Source organism: Cottoperca gobio, chromosome 17, assembly GCF_900634415.1.
Source record: "Cottoperca gobio chromosome 17, fCotGob3.1, whole genome shotgun sequence".
Lineage (NCBI taxonomy): Eukaryota > Metazoa > Chordata > Actinopteri > Perciformes > Bovichtidae > Cottoperca > Cottoperca gobio.
Window position 1 is genome coordinate 16,045,511 of NC_041371.1, and position 22,235 is coordinate 16,067,745.

Below are 22,235 nucleotides of genomic sequence, written 5' to 3' on the forward strand. Positions count from 1 at the left end.
CAGCTCCAGCGCTGATCGGCAGTGATGGAAACATGACACCTGAGTGGACATGCTAAGTAATGACAGAAAGTAATTTTACCTCACTGATGATGATACAACATACTGTACTTAAAACTTTAAAAACATTAAAACTCACAATTGTCTCAAACACTGGCTTTGAAAGAAAGATTGATAAGCAACAGATATAAAGAAAGAATTGCTTTCCGGTGCGTCCGTAAAGTCGGACGTGACACACTAGAAAAAAAAACAAATCGGAAAAGGAGTCTATCACATATTTGTATGTGGTTTTCCCATGTGTATATACATGCTAATTTGGTGAGAAATGGGTGTAGTTTAGTGTATACAACTGACGACAGTTGATCGATTACAACATTGGTGAATTCCTAGTAAAGGTTCTCCGGTCCTGTATAATATATATAGAAATAATGTGTACCTCTCATCTGTTTTCTCTTAAAACTACAGGTGCAGCAGCCTAATGCCCCTGTGCCCCTTCACACTGATCAAGCAGATCCTGCTGTCAACAAAGCCAGGACCCAGGAAGGTGGAGGAGGAGCAGGAGAAAGAGCAGGAGGAGGAGCAGGTGCAGGAGGTTATGAGCTAGATAAAGGTTATGAGGAGGAGAACTTAGAGGACCTCTGTGATGAAGCGGAAGCCAGCAGAGCTGGGACGTCATGAGGCTGCTCACCAGCAACAACTTGACTGACCAGAGCCAAGCCACTCTTAAGAGAGGGAAGAGGAGTAAGAATAGAAGGAGGGGAAAGAGGAGAAGAAAGGAGAGGAGGAGGAGAAGGAAAAAGAGAAGTTGGAAGAGGAGGAAAGGAGGAAGACGAAGAGGACAGGGAAAAGACGAGATGGGGGCGGCCATCTCAGTGCACAGAGACCTCGGAGAAAGCTGGACCCTCTGCTGGACGGAAAGTTGTGAAGTCCACATTATGTTGGGACAGGTGGAGGAGACCTTCTCTGCCGTCACTCCTCTGAATTGGAGGCCAAAACCAACAGTAGTCTTTTTCTGTTTTGTAGATTATTTTATTTAGTTCGCACTGATAAATATAAACAAAATATAAACCATGTGGATATAATGAAGCTAACTAATGAAGAGGGATTGTATATTGATGATGACCACGTTGATTGTTGTGATAATGAGCTACATGTTACAAATGGTATTCAATCTCTCCATATTTCAGTGTTGGACAGTAAGAATGGAACAATTTGCAATGTAACAAACTCTTACTTAACATGTAATTATTGTACAAAACGGCAACTGTTTTAAAAACTGATTTTTTTTTTAACACTACAGTGAATGTGAACTGCGACCTTGGGTATCATGAAAGCCACATGCACATCCCAAAATGACTGGGCATGTGCAGTTCAAGTGTCATCACTCTAGCATGTTTCTGATTGGAGGAATTAGGCAGCAAAATGGTTTGTTCCTGTATTTTAGTATTTTGTTGCATTTTAATATACAATGATTGTTATCAAATCAACCAGAAGAACAATTAGGCAATGGTCATTTTATGACATTGTTATTTTCCAGATACAAGTGGCTAAATGTTAATTACACTTTTTCTGTGTATTTTGTCCCCCATTGCATGCTATGATTAATTATTTTGATATTCTGAATTTACAGTTTAAGTTTGAGATATAAAGGGAGATACTTTCAGGAGCAATGACGTTAAGGTCAACCATTAAATGACCTTGAAGATACTAACTTGTATCTGTGCAAAGTTTTTCACTAGAGAGGTGTTTTTACCTCCCCCAACTGAGCCAATCGCTGTCTAATACTAATACACAAATGCTTGCATAATCCTTGATATAAATGCAATTATTTCATAAATTGCAGATTTGTGCAAATATTATAATATTGTTTAACTTGCTTGCATAGTCCAAAATTATATCGAGGACTATTGCCTATTGCAATGACGTAATCCTATAGTTTTATTTTGAAAAACACAATGTCCGGAAGTGGCGCTTGGAATTTGGCATGCGCATAATACAGAGGAAGAAAAACACCAGTGTTTAGCCAACGGCATTCAATTGTAAACATTAGCAACCTGGGCAACTTCTTCCTGTCGTTGGGATGGAAATATAAGGTAAACACTTGTCTTAAATGTCTCTACTTTTTGTCCTGATAGTTGTCACTGCTAACAATTTTAATAGATGCTGTTTTGGAAGCGTTGACGTTAACTTGTTTAACGTTAGCATTACAGTTTATAACAGATAACCTAAACATGTCAGTCTACTGTGGAATTTCTTCATATGTTGTTGCATTTTCTTTTCTTTGGTTGTATCAATTAACTTTAACGTTACGTTTGTATTTAGTTAGGATTCGCCTGTGGATTCCCTCCCACAGTGCTAGCGATAGCACATAGCGTTATCCGACATCCTCGGAAAGTGACCTAACTAAGTCGTTAGCTACGCTATCTCGTTGCTTTTTATAGTGCTGCGCAAATAACATTTGACTCAGGAAGCACGAATTCCTTCTCTTTAGTAAATTATTTTTTGTCACAACTGTCGATAAACCTCACTAGAGCCCGTTTCTTGCCATACCATTGGAAATTGTGATTAACGTTTGCTAGCAAGCTAGGTGAACTGTCTTCGCTTTCGGATCTGTCTATCTGCTGAAACTGCTAACAACAAACAGTTAGCTAGCTTATCTTAACTACTCGTTAATCGTGCGAAGAATTTATCTTAAAACAAACTACCTACAGGAAGCGATCTGAATTAACCCACATTCATGTTATATGAAATGATAGGAGGGACAGTGGGGATATTTTGACATGAAGCTGATGCCATTAGTAAGTGAGCATCCTGAGCCGCTGTCTTGCTGATCCCGTGCAACACTAATCGTTTTGCCTTCCTGTTCTCACACTAATCAATCCTGATAAGGTTAACGACGTTAGTGTAATGTTATCTGAAAACAGTGCTCCACCTAGCAGCTGCATTCTGTGACAGCTGATTCCCAAACTGACTGTTGTCAGTATCAAATGTACAATTAATTAAACAACAAATCAAGATGCCAAAGGGTGATATAATAAAACGGAGACAACATTACTGTAATTAACCAATACACCCACAATGCAGCTACATTGCGTATTCCCTTCATTCTCTTAACCTCACGGAATACAACCACCACGGATAAAGTGTTATTTACAATTACAAGAATCCCATCACTCAAATGTCACAACAAAGTGTAACTAGCACACACAAAGTTACCCGTGCAATAGTTGCATTTGTAAAATGTATTGCAGCTCCATACTATTACTTTGCAAGAAATAATAGCCTACATATGTGAAGATTGTATTGTATATTGAGTTTTACTGTCAAAGAAGTGTAGATGCAACTTTATGGACATTTCCGAGGCTGTAGTTAGTGGTGGTGTTGTATAGGACTGTATTACATTGAAAGCTCTCTCCAACCCCATTTACGAATGTGTTTTGATAACAAATACAGGAATGGTCACCACATACTTATAGTCTCCACATATATTTAAACACCTGTATGACACAGTGTCAATAAAAACGATTCATATTCTTTACAAAGTCAGGGTTTATTGCATGGTATGTGATTGTACAGATGTGTATGTCTCAATCTGGTCTTGTTTAGAGATATGGCTACAGATCAAATTCAGAAGGCAGCAGGACAGGATGTGTGGCACAAACTACAATGATAAACAGAAAAAGCCATCAGTGTGCAAGGGGATGTAGTAGCTTTCTCGTCAGCAGTCCAAGCACAATTTCCAAATGGAAACGTAAAACTAGATCCCAAACTAAATGTTCAACAGGGGAATTGTGAAAGGGCTCTCTGGCAAACAGCGCTACGTTGACTTTCAATTTCTTTACATTTGTGGTGAGGACAAACTGACTACAGAAAAAGTGTGATTTCTGTTGTTGTCTTTGTAGGTCAACCCCAAGGTGTGGGACCAAACATTGTTCTTCAGTGCATGGACGCAAAGCCAATGCGCAGGTAGGGGTGGTATGCATTTCTTTGCAAATTGAAAATGATGTTGGCATTATTTCCAGACTAGAGCTCTAGATTAGACAATAACCTTTTTTAATCAAAGCTTAGATTAAATGTCACCACCATGGCTGAAAGAATTTTTTACTCACAGAAAATGTTTTGTATTCGAGGGGGAAGAGTGTACAACTATCCACTGTAGTAATGACAATTCTTCAGACTCTGGTTCTCATTCAGAGATCTTGTGTAACACCGTGCCACCCATCTTGTTATGTGACAAACATAAGCTTGTATACAAGGCAGACTTATACCTACCATACATAATTTACTCTTAAGTCTCCCCCCCCCCCCCCCCCCCCCCCCCCCCCACCTCCCAACCTCTGAGAACTGAGTGGATCAGACCCCGGTCCTTTTGCATTGCTAATGCCTTTATTATAGTATCGCTAAAGATACACAGGAAAGGCTGCTGCGGTAAGCCTTAGTACCTGAGCGCCCGCTCTACCAGGTGAGCTACCAGAGTCATTTGTGATCTACAGCATCCTACACAGATGTTTCCAAACACTGCATCATTATATGTTAACTCCTGATTATACATTTAAAAACAAATCTGACTTTGTATTAAGGCTGAACAAGACGAGTTGTTGAGATGTTAAGTGAGTAAATATATCCTTGCTTTTCACTTAATTGTTATTATCTGGTTCATGTTTAGGGTCACCAGCGCACGCCAAGACGCCACTGGAATGGACATCACCAGCCGCTGTACTCTGGGGGACCCCAACAAGCTCCCTGAAGGGGTCCCCCAGCCTGCGCGCATGCCCTATGTCTCGGACAAACACCCACGGCAGACCCTGGAGGTGATCAACCTGTTGAGAAAACACCGTGAGCTCTGTGACGTGGTGCTGGTGGTGGGTGCCAAGAAGATTTACGCTCACCGTGTGATCCTGTCTGCCTGCAGCCCATACTTCAGGTACAAACAGATGGACATTGAATTCAACGCACATCTGGGGAAGGAAAATATATCTGGAAATAAATCCACGACCCAATGAATTCACATCGAAGTGAATACGGAGAACTTTGAGTGCCGGCTGTAACAATAATCTCTCTTCAGGGCGATGTTCACAGGAGAGCTGGCAGAGAGCAGGCAGACTGAAGTGGTTATCCGCGACATCGATGAGAGAGCCATGGAGCTGCTCATTGATTTTGCCTACACGTCACAGGTAACAGCGACACTAAACCGTGTTTATATTTGGCATTGGGGATTGGTGGTGCGTTGTTTGCACACATTGCCACGTTCCACGATTGATGAGAATGTGAAACCGTATTGAACATATTTTATGGTTAATGTGCACATATTTAAAAAGAAAGGTCAGATGGAGAAAAAGATAATGGAGATAAGTTACATGTAGGCTGCTATAGACCATACGCATGCAGGTGGGCACCATAGCTAAAAATCTGTGTCGTCTCCAGATGGTCACGCATGATTTGAGAAACTCTCTTAAGATGTTTAAGGTTAAGCACTGACCTTGAATGGCGATGGTAAGGATAGAGTTTTCCCAAATGTAGGAGTCAGGTCCTCCTCACCAACATCGTAACTTCCGTACAATTGAAGCGCTATTGTAGTAGATTAAAAGTAAAACAGGTTCAAAAGGAATTCACTGGAGATGAACAGAGCTTGATGCAATACAGTTTATTCTTCAAAAGACAGAGATGAACTGAGTATGATACGGTCATCAGACCGGGTTGTGCTCCTGCTTTTATCCCCAACATAACCTGAGAGTGGCGAAATGTGTCCCTCTACCCTCGTTTTCTTACAAACAATAAAGGTATCACCTTTTGGATGATCTTACCCCTTTTTTTGTTAGACTTGTTGTGACACAAAAAGCTTTGGGGCTCTTTTGAGGTTTTCTCCATATTTGGACATGTTTACATGTGTTTTGGGTGTTTGGGGGGCCCGCGCTGTTACATGTGCTCATCTCTGTCTGGGACTTGTCAAGTTACTTTTTACAAAAACATGTGTTGAATCCTGATCCTGAAGCATGTACTACAACCCAGCTCATAGGCACACTGTCTCCTTCTAACATTAGATAGATAGTGATTACCCATTATTATACTGTATTACATTATTTATATATTACTTACTGGAAGAGATTTGCTACACCACATGACTAAACATCAGGAAAACGCACCAATCACAACAACATTGGCAAGAAACTCCTTCACAGTAAGGCCTGTCATCAGAGTTTCAAAGAATAAAGGTGCACCTGACTGGAGCTGGTCTTCTTAAAACAACTGTCTGTGAGGAGGAGCTGCAGGGTTCCACAGCTGAGTTGGGAGACTCTCTGCAGACAAGTCTTGCTCAGGTGCTTTACCAATTGCAGCAAGATTCTCTGACGTCCTGTCCTCCCTGCTCCTAGGTGACAGTCGAGGAGGGAAACGTCCAGACGCTGCTCCCTGCAGCCTGCCTCCTCCAGCTGGCTGAGATCCAGGAGGCCTGCTGCGAGTTCCTCAAGAGGCAGCTGGATCCCTCCAACTGCCTGGGCATCAGGGCCTTCGCAGACACACACTCCTGCCGCGAGCTGCTCCGCATTGCAGACAAGTTCACCCAGCACAATTTTCAGGAGGTAAGAACATGGATACATAGAAGAAACTGTGCACAGATTTCTCATTTCAGTTTCAGTCGGACTGCAAGTTATTCTTGATATAACGACACGCAGCACAACTATGAGTTATTATAGTTCCTTTCATCTGCCACACTACTGTCGGAACGACTCTTTGTTAAAAACTGTTAACATCTGGTAACTGCAGGATAATTGGCAATTACAATGGATACTTTGCATGTAAACAACTAACTGCTTCTTTTGAAAAGCATGAAGTCAAGCATGTGTTAGTGTTTACATACTCCATAATGTCCTCAGCAGGAACTCGTGTCACACGCTCATAGTTCGGTTGGTTTGTTTACAGCGTCTTTCTCCAGTTCTGTTTACCGACTGTTCCAATTCTCAGGATGTGTGCGCACAGTCACTAATACCGTTGGTGGCATAGTTTCACAGCGGATTGAAAACATGGAAAAAGTCTAAACAGTCAATATCTGGTTTGCAGTTTGAGTCAATGGAAGGGGAAATCTGAAACACAGGCTGTCTTGTTTGTCTTGCATCTGTCTTTGCTGCCTCGTGTGACACTTGAGAAGTCTGGGACATTTGTGACGAACCTTAGATAATGTGACAAACAAGTTGGCTGCCTGACAGACGGAGAAACAGACGCATAGAATGACTGTCTTGTATTTTCCATTGTTATTTTTAACATGTCTTGTCTTTCACTTAACAACACACAGGATTTGTAGAACGTAATTCTCACATGACGTGTGTCTTGATGAACTAATATTGGTCAACAAGAGCTCTGCAGTGATGGTGTGGATGTGAAAATAGATGGATTTACTGATCAAGGAGAATTCCTCTTTATTGTTTTCTCTTGGTTTCACAGCAGCTGACTGTTCTACTCTGTTGTCTTAGGTAATGGAAAGTGAAGAGTTCATGCTGCTGCCTGCCAACCAGTTGATTGACATCATTTCCAGCGATGAGCTCAATGTGCGGAGCGAGGAGCAGGTTTTCAACGCTGTAATGGCCTGGGTGAAATACAGCATCCAGGAACGCAGACCACAGCTTCCCCAGGTTCGTGGCCGAACATGTATCTTACCACGACAGTTACTGGTTCATCTGGCCGTATGGTTATTGGTGTACATTTTGGTGATTTTTCCCTCAGCACTACTTCAGATTTCTGTTGTAGCAGAAGAGTGATTGGACTGATTTCCTGTGTTCTGTAGGTCCTGCAGCATGTCCGTCTGCCGCTGCTCAGCCCCAAGTTCCTGGTTGGCACTGTTGGGTCAGACCCTCTCATTAAGAGTGACGAAGAGTGCAGGTGAGGGTTGTTTGTTTGTCAACTATTTCAAAGTCTTTGGTGGGAAATGCTGCTGGTGCAGATCTGGATCCAGAATTTGGGTTTGAACTTAACGAGGAGGAGAAACTTTTGATGCAGTAATGATGCGTAACCTTGATTTATGATCATGTACATTTTTTCAGAGACCTGGTTGATGAGGCTAAGAACTACCTGCTGCTACCGCAGGAGAGGCCGCTGATGCAGGGCCCCAGAACCCGACCGAGAAAACCCATCCGCTGTGGAGAAGTACTCTTTGCAGGTCAGTACCTTTTTTGACAAAGGTTTTCGTTATCAGGTAACTACCGGGTTTTATTTTATACCAGGAACATCTGTCCTGACATATTCAAATCTCTCAGGTCATAATATATAATAAAAAAATAATTCTCTCCAAGCACAATTTGAATTATAAAATAGTAAAATAGTCCAAAGTTAAATTTGCTCACATCCTTTTATTAAAAAAATGAATCTTCTTTGACACATTGGTTGTATAGAGCAGGGGTTCCCAAACCTTCTGTGGCCAAGGCACACCAGAGACCAAGCACATAGTATCACTGTTATCACTGAACATTTATTTATTTAGTCCTTGTAAGAAGCTATTCTCCTTCACACTAGCAGAGAGCCTTTGATGTGTCACACTCTAATATTTCCCACCATGCACAAATTCCTAAAATGGGTTCACTTTGACAGATTTCTTTTTTTAATGATTGTTTTATTTATATTTAGGCCAAAGCATATAAGACCTATTGTTTCTATATTGTGAAATAAGTGTGTAGGACAAAGTACCGATAAAGTAAAGGGTTTCCTTGCGCTGCGTCCCCAGGCAGCACCCCGCAGAGCAGTAAACCTAGGGGAAACGCTGAAGTAAATAAAAAATCATTCATAACCTTGTGTACAGTTAAATGCAAAAGGCCTAATTGTTTCAAAATCCCACGGCACACCGGGAGTTGTCTCACGGCACACCATTTGGGAACCACTGGCATAGAGCATGGTCAACAAGACGGGGTCCGTGTTTCAAGACGTGCTGGGTTAATATCGTCTCCTTGTCTTGTAGTTGGTGGTTGGTGCAGCGGTGACGCCATTTCCAGCGTGGAGCGTTATGATCCCCAGACCAACGAGTGGCGGATGGTAGCGTCGATGAGTAAACGGCGATGTGGAGTCGGCGTCAGTGTTCTGGATGACTTGCTGTATGCGGTGGGAGGTCACGATGGCTCGTCGTACCTGAACTCCGTGGAGAGGTCTGGCATGATCACGGCATGGAGATTAAGATCTAGAATTAAAATGATAAAATATAATTATAAATAATCTTTATTCCATCTCTCCTGTCCAGATACGATCCTAAGACCAATCAGTGGAGCAGTGATGTGGCCCCCACTAGCACTTGTCGCACCAGCGTGGGAGTGGCTGTCCTCGGTGGTTATCTGTATGCTGTCGGGGGACAGGATGGGGTTTCCTGTCTCAACATTGTAGAAAGGTATCTATATCATTGTATCTGGCTCAGTCTTGAATCCCCACTCAGCCCAACTAGTCCTCTGTACGTTCCTGGCACCTGGATATGCCCACATGGACTTACCTACATTCACATGGACCCAAGAAAAGTTGTGAACATTACAGAAAAGCTCATGTCGTGGCATCCTTCTTTTGCTTTAGGTATGATCCTAAGGAGAACAAATGGACTCGTGTAGCCTCCATGAGCACCAGGCGACTGGGTGTAGCTGTCGCTGTGCTAGGGGGCTTCCTGTACGCAGTAGGAGGTTCTGATGGGACGTCACCGTTAAATACAGGTATGGTACTGAGTCATGTGAAGTATAACCTTGATTTAAAGCTAGGGGAGGCAATTTGTTTTGGTGTTATTTGGCAAAAAATCCATAATAAATATATCCTCCTCTTTTCTTTCTATCTCTCCTCCTCAGTGGAGCGCTACAACCCTCAAGAGAACCGCTGGCACACGGTGTCTCCGATGGGAACCAGGAGGAAGCACCTTGGCTGTGCGGTCTACCAGGACATGATTTACTCTGTGGGAGGCAGAGACGACACCACGGAGCTGAGCAGTGCAGAGCGATACAACCCCCGGACAAATCAGTGGTCTCCTGTAGTGGCCATGACGTCCAGACGGAGCGGGGTGAGCGTGTGTGTGCGTGTGTGTGTGTGTGTGTGTGTGTGTGTGTGTGTGTGTTTTAGTTGCTGCCTCAGTTATATGTGAATAACTAGATGGACTTCATTTAATCTTTTTAATGTTTTAATCTGTGTAGTAGGCTGAAGTATAAGTGTGTGTGTGTGTGTGTGTGTGTGTAGGTTGGCTTGGCTGTGGTAAATGGTCAGCTGATGGCAGTAGGAGGCTTCGATGGGACGACGTATCTCAAAACTATAGAAGTCTACGACCCTGATGCTAACACATGGAGGTAAGAGGCACCATGTGAAATAATAACAAAATGCAAAAAAAACTCTTGAACTTCAAACCAATTTCTATTAATGGATGTTTAGAAGTGATTTGGAAGATAGTTTGTGTTACCATATCACACTATTGGCTGTAGCCGTACGCCCCCTCAAGCTTCGCTTTGGTTAATCTTACTCGCCAGAACATTTGACAGGATTTGATGATGTGTATGTAATTCACGTGAAGGGATTTGTATTTGTGGTGCAGAAAGCATTCAACAGCAAAATCACTTTCCACAAACAATGTCCATATTCCTCCAATTTTGGATTTTATAATGTTATTATAATATATTATATATATTATAAAAGTAATGACTATTGCCAGTAATGTCAAGTCATCTGACGTAATTAGATCACGTGATGATACACCCTCCAGAAGAGGTGATTAGATCTATACATGGGCAGCCTTTTGTGATAAGTGCTCAACACGTATCAGAACACGGAGTTCCTGCTGCACAAAGAACATTTAAACTTCTCCTCCCTCATCATTTGACTCTTCTTTCCAGGTTGTACGGAGGAATGAACTACCGCCGGCTAGGTGGGGGGGTGGGCGTCATTAAAATGACTCACTGTGAATCCCACATATGGTAACACCAACCCTCGGCCCCCCGCGCACACACACACACACACACACACAGAGTCACACACTTCTCATCACGTTGCAATGGATGCCTCTTTTCACCGACTCCCGTGCCTCCAAAAGAGACGCTGTGATTCATGCGAGGATGAGAAAGACGTGGGGGGGGTCGACGAGACGGAAATAAGAACAGACTTTGAACTCTAGCTCATCCCCGCTCTGAGGTCATTAACTTTGGAGTACCCAGGTTGTCTTCATTGATTGACCACCATGAAGTGCACTGAGACCAGAAGTCTACTAAGTACCATGAAGCTTCCAGTTTGGAGAGGACGTTCCTTCTCCTGTGACCTCGCAAGTTTTCACCCTTCAAGCCTCTCGGTCTGGGACGTTTGATTTGCCGTGTGTGATGGAACTCAACCTGACAAAGATTGGTGCTACGGGAGATTAGCTTACACATCTAAGTTTAAGAAGTTCAAGCATCAGGTCACTGGAAGAGGGCTTTTCAGTCTGTCCAACTGTCAAGTCCTCTCATCACCTTCCCTTGTCCTAAAATGCCAGCCCCCCAAAATTGTGGTAACTGACCACCGCCCTTAATGAGTTTAAAAAACACAACTAAAACACAGCCAGCGAATCAGAAACCCTTCTGTTCATTGCGTGAGACTCCTTACTTCCCGGAGACGCAGCATTGCATACGAACCCATTCATTGCTTTTTCTACATGGCTGTCGGCTCTGAAGCGTAGAGCTCAGCTGTGGCTGTAAAGTCTCTGGGCCTCTTTTTGTAGCATTGAACAAAGCTGTCAGGCAGTTTCTTATGAAGGCGTCTATATGTTAAGGCTGGATACCCAGAGAGGGAAAACATAACTTGTTTCCCCAGGCAAGATGGGCAGCATTAGTAGAATGTGTGTGAAGAAGTCGCTGCTACTCAACATTTTCTCCCAAAGTCGCTGAATGCTGCTGCACTTTACAGGAGGCTACTGTGGCCGTTTGTTACGTTACGTGTTTAAAGATTTCAGGCCGATGCTGACAGTGTGAGGATCATATTAACCCTTCAGTGGAAAGAACTTGGAATCATCCAATGGTGTCGCTGGTTTATTGTTGGCTCCAGTGCTGAATGCTAAAGGTATCAGTGTTTATACTACTATTCATTTGCCTGTTTCCATACAAAGTGGTAAATGGTGTGTTTTACAGCCTAGTAAAACCACTACAATCACTCGCACTTTTTAATGTGTTGGCACTGAACCCTGGAGCCAGCGATCTACTGTGGTCGCAGAGGATTTGAGTGTGTCTGTCTCATTACATAACAGATGAAGTAAACTTCCTTTACCAAGGTCAAGCTCGAAGAAAATGCTGATTTTTAGTTTTTTTCCCCCCCCCTAAATGCAAAGGTTGGTTGAACAGAGGGGCCCGCAAGCAAGACTCAAGCCCATGATACGATCTGGGTGATTTATAAGCAGCACCGAGCCCCAAGCTCAGTTCAGAAATGTTAATAGAAAATAAATTTATTATTATAATACATAGGTCAGAATTCTCCAGCCAAGGGGTGTTTTAACAATCAAACCCACGTTCTTTTACATTAACACTGCTGCGACCTCTGTCCTGCAACAAACTAACACAAAGTTGTAGAAATGTTTCATGACGAATTGACAAATGCAGAAGTAAATCCCAATTTTCGTTACAGGATTGGACCTAATGTCATTTCTAACTGTATATGCATTAATAAAGTTACAAACTCCGTAGTAGCCGGTGATTGATACCTTTTAGTTTTTGTGGGGTTTAGAAACATCGTCTGTTTTCGTGTCATCATATGCAGCACAGTGTAATGGCACCACCTGCTGGAGGACTGCTGTAGTGCAGCACTCGCATGGAAAATAAAAAGATCCCCTCTAACATGCACTAGACTAGAAGACTGAAAAGTCTGACACCCTCTCACACCTAAAGAGTTTTAGTCACAGACTTAACATTTTGCAACGACTGGGGATCTTGCAGGGTCACTAATCACACGACTACGACTAGATTCCTTTTAAGATTAATTCCCATCCTGTTCCTGGTGGAAATAAACTCATGTTCACAACACCAGTTTCTCCTGCTTTTCCACAGTAAACACAACCGAGACTTGTTCCTCTGCTTCCCCTTTTATGTTTACCGTCTACACAGGAGTGGCAGTTAATAATAATAATAATAATAATAATAATAATAATAATAATAATAATAACTTAGTTTTATGACCACCTTAAACCCAACGATTAAGCTCACGGGAGCGTGTCACAACTCTTATGATCTTATTGCGATCTCATCTCAATGTTAAACACAAGCGGAGAAAGACACAGTTTGAATAGATGGTGAAATAGGTTTGGATGAATCTCAGAATGTATTGCACTGTGGTTGGAAATCTTCCTTCCATATTTTAACTTTCCACATGTCCCAAAAATCCTGACTGAATTAGACATTTCCAGCCTCACACTGAGGATGACTGATTTATTTCAGAGGTTCAATACAACATGTTTCGACTTGCTTTGTGTCACACACGGTCCATCACATTAAATTCTGTCTGGCACAAATGCTTTGCCGGAATAACAAGCAAGCGAAGGCAACGATACAAGGCTGGTGCTGGTGTTATGCATTATTATAACCTCATTTTCCATAACCTGAATATTAATGTTAATGTTTAATAATGTGGCAACTCTACGTTTCGCTGGCTTTAGTTTTCTATGCTAGTAGAGTTCAAGTCGCAGGATCACAGTTTGTCTGATCTTGTAGTTATGCACAACATTATGTTGAATGTTAATGTTTGTGATATTTTGCAGTCTCACATGAAGTGTAGAATCTGACCATTTCATGCAATTAAAAAAAGATATATATATATATATATATTTAGACTTTGGAGAACACACGGTCCATATTGATTGTGGTGAAAGCCGAGTTTTTGTCGAATATAATTATTTCTTCCGTTTGTCCAACAACAAATGATGCAGCGATGCCCGCTTCTTAAAAACTCTCCCAAGAATATGTTGCGATTTTTCACTGCCGCCGAATTACAAGGAAATCCCACTCGGGTTAATGCTCTCTACATGTTATTGCTTCGGTTCAAGCCAACCTAACACTGTTGGATGGTTTCCTCGACAGTTTCTGCTTCGTGATGATGCACGATCAGATAATGCAATGAGGTTTTAAACAGTTTATTTAGTTTAAGAAGTAGCACAGGTAGTCCTTTTTGATTTATTTGAACAATTCTAAACGTGTGAACCTGTGATGTTTCTGGTGAAGGAAGGACAAGTATGGGAGGCAGAATGGACCAGAACATGTTTGAATTATTTCCAAATGTTTCTAATTCTAAGAGTTTTGTTCTGAGACAAAAGTGCATCCTCAAATTCCTCTTAATTTTCTGCAAAACTAGTGATACATATTTGATTATTGATGGGCTGTCCTAGACCAGTCATATTGTATTTGAATTCCCATAATGAGTGGGGTTTCCCTTTTTAACTGTGTAAACTACTAATGATGCATTGTGATTGTGATGAACAGAAGTCAGCCAGCCTTCAGTCAGTAGCCTGTATTCAAATATGTTGTTTTAAGTAACCTCTGCAGTGTGTCCAAGATGTTACCCGAACACGGTGTGTGTGTTCATGTATCAAACAGCCGTCTCCTCACTACAGCAGCTCTGGACTCACCATGTTCACTACAACGATTAAACTTCCCCAGAAAAAAACCAAACCGAAAACCTGTGTGTGACTCATTTTAGTTGTCCGTGTTATTGTAGGTTATAGTTTGTGCAGGAGTTTTCTTATTTAGTTTTCCTTTCTTAGAAAAGGGATTTTATCTGACATGCTGTTTTTTCCCCAGATGGTCCAACTCTACTCAACTCTCGTCTATAAACTCAAAATGCCCATGAAGAAGTATTACAGCAGGCACAATGATTATTTCTAGTATTTAGCGTACAAGCTGCAGAATACTCATGTAGGCTAAGAGCCGTTTATCTGTTGGTTTAAGAGAGAACTCACCTGTTGAATTCAGCTTTAATGTTTTAAGTCTTTAAGCTCCTCCGCAGAGACGCTGCCTGTACACATGATTTCAGAGAGGAATCCTGGAGCTGCTCCACTGACACAATAATGCACCTGAGCACCATGTCACTGAGCATCACCATGGCAACCTTTAATTGCAGGTGGGAACACAGCTGACCAAGATGAACTAATGTGTGGTATAATCTTAGCTGACACTTTCTTTGTCCTCGTCTTTGAGCCTGAGTTGTTTAGCCACGCTCGGCATTAACAAAAACACTTTACAAATCATTCTATTGGCCGGTAACCTGATATTGTAGATGAATAATAAATAACCAGTGTTTATGCAACCAAAAGACAACGCCAAAACAACGGGGTTTCCTGCTCAGGCAGGGAGGGAGAGCAACATCGCGGATGCTGACCTTTAATGGTCCTGAGGTGCGCTGCGCCCAGGTGCTCCAGATCTGACCGAATACTGCCATCAGCTCTACTGACACTTTAAACAGATACAACACAGTGACTGACACACGACAGATTAAGCAGGGGCCATCACACCAGCAACTGCTGATTTGTTATTATGTCTTGCATTAATCCAGAATTATATTCATACTCCGTACCACTAAAACACTTCCTTCTGCTGCCAGCAGGTGGCGCTTTGATTACACAGCATTGGCTTTGTTGTTATTCTGCAAAAATAATGTGCTCCTGTTTCTTCCTGGGAATGTGTGTATTTTCGGAACCATCGGACATTTTTTGGACTATTGGGGTTTCGTAATGAGCCGTCGACATGGCTCCACATGTTTGCAAAACATCAGGAAAAAAAGAGAGGACACTTGCAGGGCGCTTTCATGTAACATCCCTTTAAAAGCATTTGTACATGACTTGCATGCACCCATCATCATCATCATCATCATCATCACCACCATCACCATCATCACCCAGCCACACTATAAAAGGAGGTTGATGAGAAGCGCAGCTTGAGCTGTTTAATATTAAAACTTGTTTTCTGTTGCACGGTGGAGGCCGTGCTTGGAAGGAGTGGAAGCAGTGAACTATGAAATGCCAATAGGCTCTATATATGCTCTGCTTTGCTGTTTCCCTCAAGGCACCTAAGGGTGGACAGACAACCGACACACCTACAAACACACACTCAGAAGAAGAGAGACACCAACTGTACACAAACATCTCTGCTTCTGTTTCAGTGCCATTTTCTCATCTCTTTCTCCTTTTATTGTCTCATAAATGTACACTGTGCTGCAGGCATTTCTTTACTGAACAATCTCTCCGTCCCAGAAGATACACACATAAAACTGCTCTGGGCAAGAACAATTTGAAATTCACTTATCTTGGTTTGCTATCAGCTGGAGCTGGCCTCTGCTCCAGAATGTATACTTGTGCATGTCACTTGGGTTTTTACAGCATAACTTTAACACTGAGCCAGAAACACAACCGCTGCCCAGCTTGACCAGCTCCTCTTCAGAGAATACATTGGAACAGATGAAGTGCTGTTAAGAGGGTGAAGGTTATTGTTATATAGTCTATTTGCATATGGACATAAGTGTAAGATGCAGCGTTACTGGCCTCAACAAGTCTCTTCTGACTTTATTTTCTATATCTTTGAGAGCTGTTTTATGCCAAATGCAATGTACTTCAGTGAATTTGTAGTAGTAGAATATATACAATATTGGTTTCCTTTATTAAAAACAACTGGGCTTTAAATGGAATATGTCTATGTTGGGTTTGATTGACAGAGGATCCGGCAGGAGAGCAAAGTGACTTCTTCACCCGCCAAACAGACTAAAATGTTTTTAATGAGCTGCGACTCACAAGCTAATCTGAAATATCTGACCTGCAAGATCTCGCTTTCCTGGTCGATGTTCGTTTCAATGCTCATTCGAACGAGCTCAGCTGCAAAGTCCAAATTGTATTTCTCGCTGCTATGCTGCGTTCAAGCCGTATCGTTTAGAGCGTTATTATGATCAAGTATGAAAAACTGTTTTGAACCTGCAGTCTAATATCTGAAAGCTACGATATCTCCCGCTTGGTGAGAACCACACACAGTAGGTGTTTCATCTAATTAAAATGCAATATACACACTTATTGACCCCTCTTGCACATTACATTATAATGGGTCTCATATCCAGATTGTATCAAGATATGATTTAACCTGATTAGTTAACCAAGTGGCAAGGTAATGCATCCTGAGTACAGATATATGACTGATTCACACTGAATTAAATATTGAACCTGTTCCCAGCCTGTGTGCCCTGTGCCTGTTGCAGAGGAAGACACGCTGGTATAAATATATTTATTAGTGCAGCTTTAAGGTTTGCACAATTGCAGCTTAGTTGAGAATGTTTTGTTTAAAGATACCCTTTACTACCTATTTCTTTATTAAGACGATTTATATGTCTTTTTACTTCCCTTCTATTGTTTCAGCCAGCACTCCTTGTTATTGTTACCCAGAGCAAAGAAATAATTTCTTCTAAATAAGACTCTTCAATGTAAGTACGGTATGAATATTTTAATCTTGTGTGCTGTTATCTTCGAAAACATAAGCATAGTGTGTCAGGGGGGAAAGCAATTTGAAGCCATTGTAAAGTTACAGAAACAGTATGAAGGTAAAAGTAAGCATAGGCTTGTCTTTTTTTATTAAGAGCCAAATTGTAGGAGACAATCCTATGGTTTGGTCTCAGCTTGTCCTCCTGTCGAGCATCAGGAAGGTCACTGAGTGATGAAGGTTGATTATGGTGATGAGAGGCTGATTATGGAGTTCAGAGACAGTCTGCTGCAAATTGGTCTCGGTCAATATTGATGTGAAGAAAAAATGAAACTCCCTTATTATGCTGATTGTTTAAACTGTTGTTTTTTTGTATCTAAAAGGGTGATCACTGCTGGGAATAGTTACTGCAAAAACGAGCAACAAAACAAAAAGTAACAGTCTTCAAGTTGAGGAACACATTGACAGGAACATGGTGACTCATCCCTCTAGATGTACACTCAAAGGCTTATTGCACTGAAAGCTACAATATGCAACACTTTACCTTGAGGCACTCTGCCAACGCTGTCATCTTGACGAACTGTCTACGTTAAAATGGTATCTAGTCTGAGGTACCTGAAAGAAATAAAGCCAGCACAGATGTTAAAGAAGCGAACAGCAAATGTTGCCGTTCCGTTGCAAAAGCTAAATTAGTCATTTGGATGTTGGTGCAGACATTGCTGCAGGTGTGCAATAACATTCAGCTCATTGTACCTGTCATTTTGGTAGATTTCTGAAGTATGTATGAAGTATTATAGCAGTTGAGATGACAAGGTGGGAAATTAAAAGTTGTGTGCTGACCATATGGCTCATTGAGTAGCCTCTGAAGAGGGAACAGGTGTGTGCACATCCAGTGAAAAAGAGTCAGATGTAAAAAAAACAAATGTCTCTTTACATTTCCTCTCTACCGTTATTGATTCTAATTACAGATGTGCACGGTGCGCACAATGTAATTTCACCTCTAAGTGCTCATTTTTTACTCATCCCCATTCTGGTAAACAGCTCAAAGTAAAAGGTGTCATTACCTACAATACAAACATTTTTTATTTACCTCATCAAACGCCCTCGCGTCTCATATAAAAATCTGCATTGCTGACTCAACAACCAAAAATCCAATTACAGCCCATTTCAATGCATTAACAACACACAATGTATCCACTTTAAGATCGACTGGTGTTTAACATGTGTCTGCACCGGGACGAGGGGGTCACATAACCTTTTACATTCATGCATTTAGCACTCTGTCACAAAAAGGTCTTAATATGTATTTTGATTTATTTAAAAACATTTCTGTAATTGATTGGGAGTAATGACAACCATGTGTAATGATTGCAGATTTGATATTCCTTTTTTGGAGATATATACATTTTAAAATGTTTTCCCATTGAGATTTATTTTGTATTTGCCTTTTTGCCCTTTACACATTTAAACGCCCCCGACTTCTTCATCTGTTTATCATTGATAATGTGTGTGTATGTGTATTCTCTCCCACACAGACCCTTATCTGATGTGAGACCTGATTGAGTATGGGGATCTTCTTTGATTGGCTTACTTTTGCCTGTTAGTTTATACTAACCTATCCTTTGTGGCATCTATTAGAAAATGTATAGAATGACCACCATGTCTTTCTTTAAATTAATATTGTGTGAAACATCATTTTCCTGGATTCCCTGGTGTTTTTCTCCCTTCTGGAGTGATCTGATTGCTTTCTCGTGGTAATTACTTTCTTCCCCTGCCGTTTGCTGACCAATAGTTGACGGTGATTTAAGCTGATTGCTGACTCTAGATATTATATATTGATTGAAAAAAGATTGCCATGCCATAAAGAGAAATGTAATGATTTATTCAGAGCTTGACCGTGTGCAGGCTTCCTTTGTTCCCCACTAAGCCTCTGAAACACTTGCTTTTAACTCGCAATTGCATGTGTTGTTTGAGTGTTGTGAATGACATTTGAAATGAATGCTACACGTTATAAACGTTGGGGGAAATATATCAGGGTGTGAAATAAGGTCAGAAGCACAATCCAGACAAAACGTTTTGAAGATAAAGCTCCTGCTTTTTCCACATGTATTTATTTTTTATCAACATCTTTCAGCTCATTGTTTTGGTTGTATCGCTCTGGTTCAGTCTCACTACTGTACACCACTCGCTCATCACCGTATGGCAGACAAGCTTGTGAACATAGTGGAGCCTTCAGCAGCTGAAGCGCTGGATATTTTTGGAGACCAAAGCTAAAAAGGAAAGTAAATATTGGATTCGCACCATTCATTCAAATAAACACAAACATGACTCCAAATAAAAGTAATGTTGCTCCACGTCTGCTGGATATTTAATAGGCATCTTTTTACTATCACATATTCCATCCATTACAAGCTTTAGAGATGCTAATAGCCCAAATAAAAAAGTGTAGTTTCAACAATATTGCAACCGTACCATGTTAAGTTATGTTTATGTTGTGGAAGATTGGAAGACTTTCCACCAGGGATATTTAGTCCCTGAGATGCCTTCTGGACATACTTGTCACTCACATATATGCATTGGTAAAACAGTGAGTTTATCACAAGCTCTTGACGTCTACAGTTTGATGCTGAAAGTTTTTGTCACACTACTGGCTTTAGGAATGGCCATGTCAGTTGGTGCACAGAGGACGAATCACAATGAATGAAGTGTTCCCCTGAGTTTTCCTTTGGCACCACCATGGGCTTGATATTTGTGGTGTAAAATGTCTCCACCACTATTTGATAGATTGCAATGCAGCTCGGTTCAGACATTCATTTTCCATCAGGATGAATTGAATCTTTGGTTATCTACCGCCATAATTGAGTCAAAAATGTTAATCTCTCAGGGTTTATGACCAAATAGCTGAAAACCTAACTAAGATAGTTACCTTGAAACATGAGAGTTAATGTGGGAACAGACTGCTGACATCTAAGCACACTGCACATACTGCCCATCCAATCCTCACCTTTGCTCATGATGTCCGTCTCTCCAGAATGTATAAACAAAACATGCCTTGGTTTTGGGTCCAGTTCAGAGAAAGGTTTTGCCTGTGCTGTGCATACAGAAGCATCTCAATTCACTCGGATTCCCAGAACAAAGTTTAATCAAGTCTTTTTTTCTTTTTATAGAAATGACCGCATTCCCTACTACTTCAATTATGACTGAGGATATGGGAACCCATTCACTAAGTGCTGCAATCATAGACCCTGACCCTGGTAAACAAACGATAAGGATTGAGAATTAGGAAATGGACAGCTGAAGTCTCTGGGGTTTGTCCCATTCGTTTTTATATTTATTATTTTTAATGAATGCATGGTTGTATGTAAGTGTATGGTATTTGTAAAAGTGAATGTATGAGTATAAATGTATGGGTGCATGTCTGTATATAGATACATGTATAGTTCTTAAATGTTTTATGATGTACAATCATGTAAAGATATATTTCTAGTTTTATTACAAATGTAAATTCTGATTCTATTCAGTTTGTACGGTAACTATACTCAACTCATTACTAAGACACACACACACACACACACACACACACACACACACACACACACACACACACACACACACACACACGTCCTTTAGACCAAACAAGTCAAAAAAAGACTTGAAACTAGTAATTGAGACCATAAACCCATTAGGAAAATGTTTACTGAGGTAACAAGTCAAGTGAGACACACACACACACACACACACACACACACACACACACACACACACACACACACACACACACACACACACACACACACACACACACACACAAGATCTCTACAGCTGCCAGTATCTGACTGAATTAGACAAGGAATTACAAAATAATTAAATCTCTAAACACTGGCAACTAAACTACGTTAATGAATAGAAAACCAAACAGTAATGTAAGACCATTTGTTATGAAATGGAACACGAAAGATATCGTATTAGTTTGGATTCTTTCTAACAGGATAAGTGCTATAAATACCCAGTTAACTCTGCTGTCTGCATACCACTTTAATGTCTGGATAAGGAAATGAACTACAAAACATTCCATATCATTTTACAGAAATCTGTCAGCTGCAGAGCTTAAAAGCATGTTTTCTGTCACTCATCATAAAGCTCAGTGGAAAGCTTATGTGATTAATGGTTATGTACCTGCTGAAGTGCATCAGACGAAGGTTTCTCCCGCCCCCTCGTGCTGAAAAGATGTGTCATGTCACATATCGCAGCTATATTACAAAACTCTTGAACATTTTCCCATTACTAGTTTCCATAGTTACAGTCATCCTGTGATAGACTTTGATCCTCAGGCTAAGTATCACATATATGTTTTCCTCAAGTATTGTTGTAAAAATGTGATAATGCATCAACAATGGAGGGTAAAACAAAGCAGGCACAAATCAGATTTCATATTGTATGTAGGATTTTTCCACTAAGTCCTCAAACTCATACGACCACTTATGTTGTTTGTTCTACCCTCTAATGCCGCAGGAGAGTTTGTTAAGAAGCCCCTCAGAGGTGGCAGGAGATCAACACGCCCAAACGTGTCGCAGTGGTTAACATTGTGAAACAGTTGCAGTTATATATACTGTATATAAATATCTAAAATGTATATACACATTTAAAATAATACAGGCATCACTCTACTTTAGACATTGAAGGAATAATCAATTCCTAATCATTAGAATTGATGTAATCCTATTTTTTATAATATTTGACATGTTGGCAGGTGCACTTTTAGTTTTTTGGAGTCTTTGGCTACGTTGAGTTTTTGATAAATGAGTGTCCAATATTCTTGTGCAGTTGATCCAATACAGGCTG

At 41.0% G+C, this 22,235-nt stretch overlaps 1 protein-coding gene across 1 annotated transcript; it reads left to right on the forward strand.

Annotated features, from left to right (window-relative positions):
* The first annotated feature begins 1,968 nt into the window (after window positions 1–1,968).
* On the forward strand, window positions 1,969–11,071 carry klhl20 (kelch-like family member 20). The gene is made up of 14 exons (XM_029453541.1): window positions 1,969–2,090; window positions 3,900–3,963; window positions 4,664–4,921; window positions 5,063–5,171; window positions 6,369–6,575; window positions 7,464–7,622; window positions 7,775–7,869; window positions 8,031–8,146; window positions 8,939–9,122; window positions 9,215–9,358; window positions 9,535–9,668; window positions 9,798–10,006; window positions 10,180–10,286; window positions 10,827–11,071. The coding sequence occupies exons 2-14, from the start codon at window positions 3,941–3,943 to the stop codon at window positions 10,909–10,911; spliced, it is 1,830 nt and encodes a 609-aa protein (XP_029309401.1). The 5' UTR covers window positions 1,969–2,090; window positions 3,900–3,940; the 3' UTR covers window positions 10,912–11,071.
* Window positions 11,072–22,235: the final 11,164 nt, after the last annotated feature.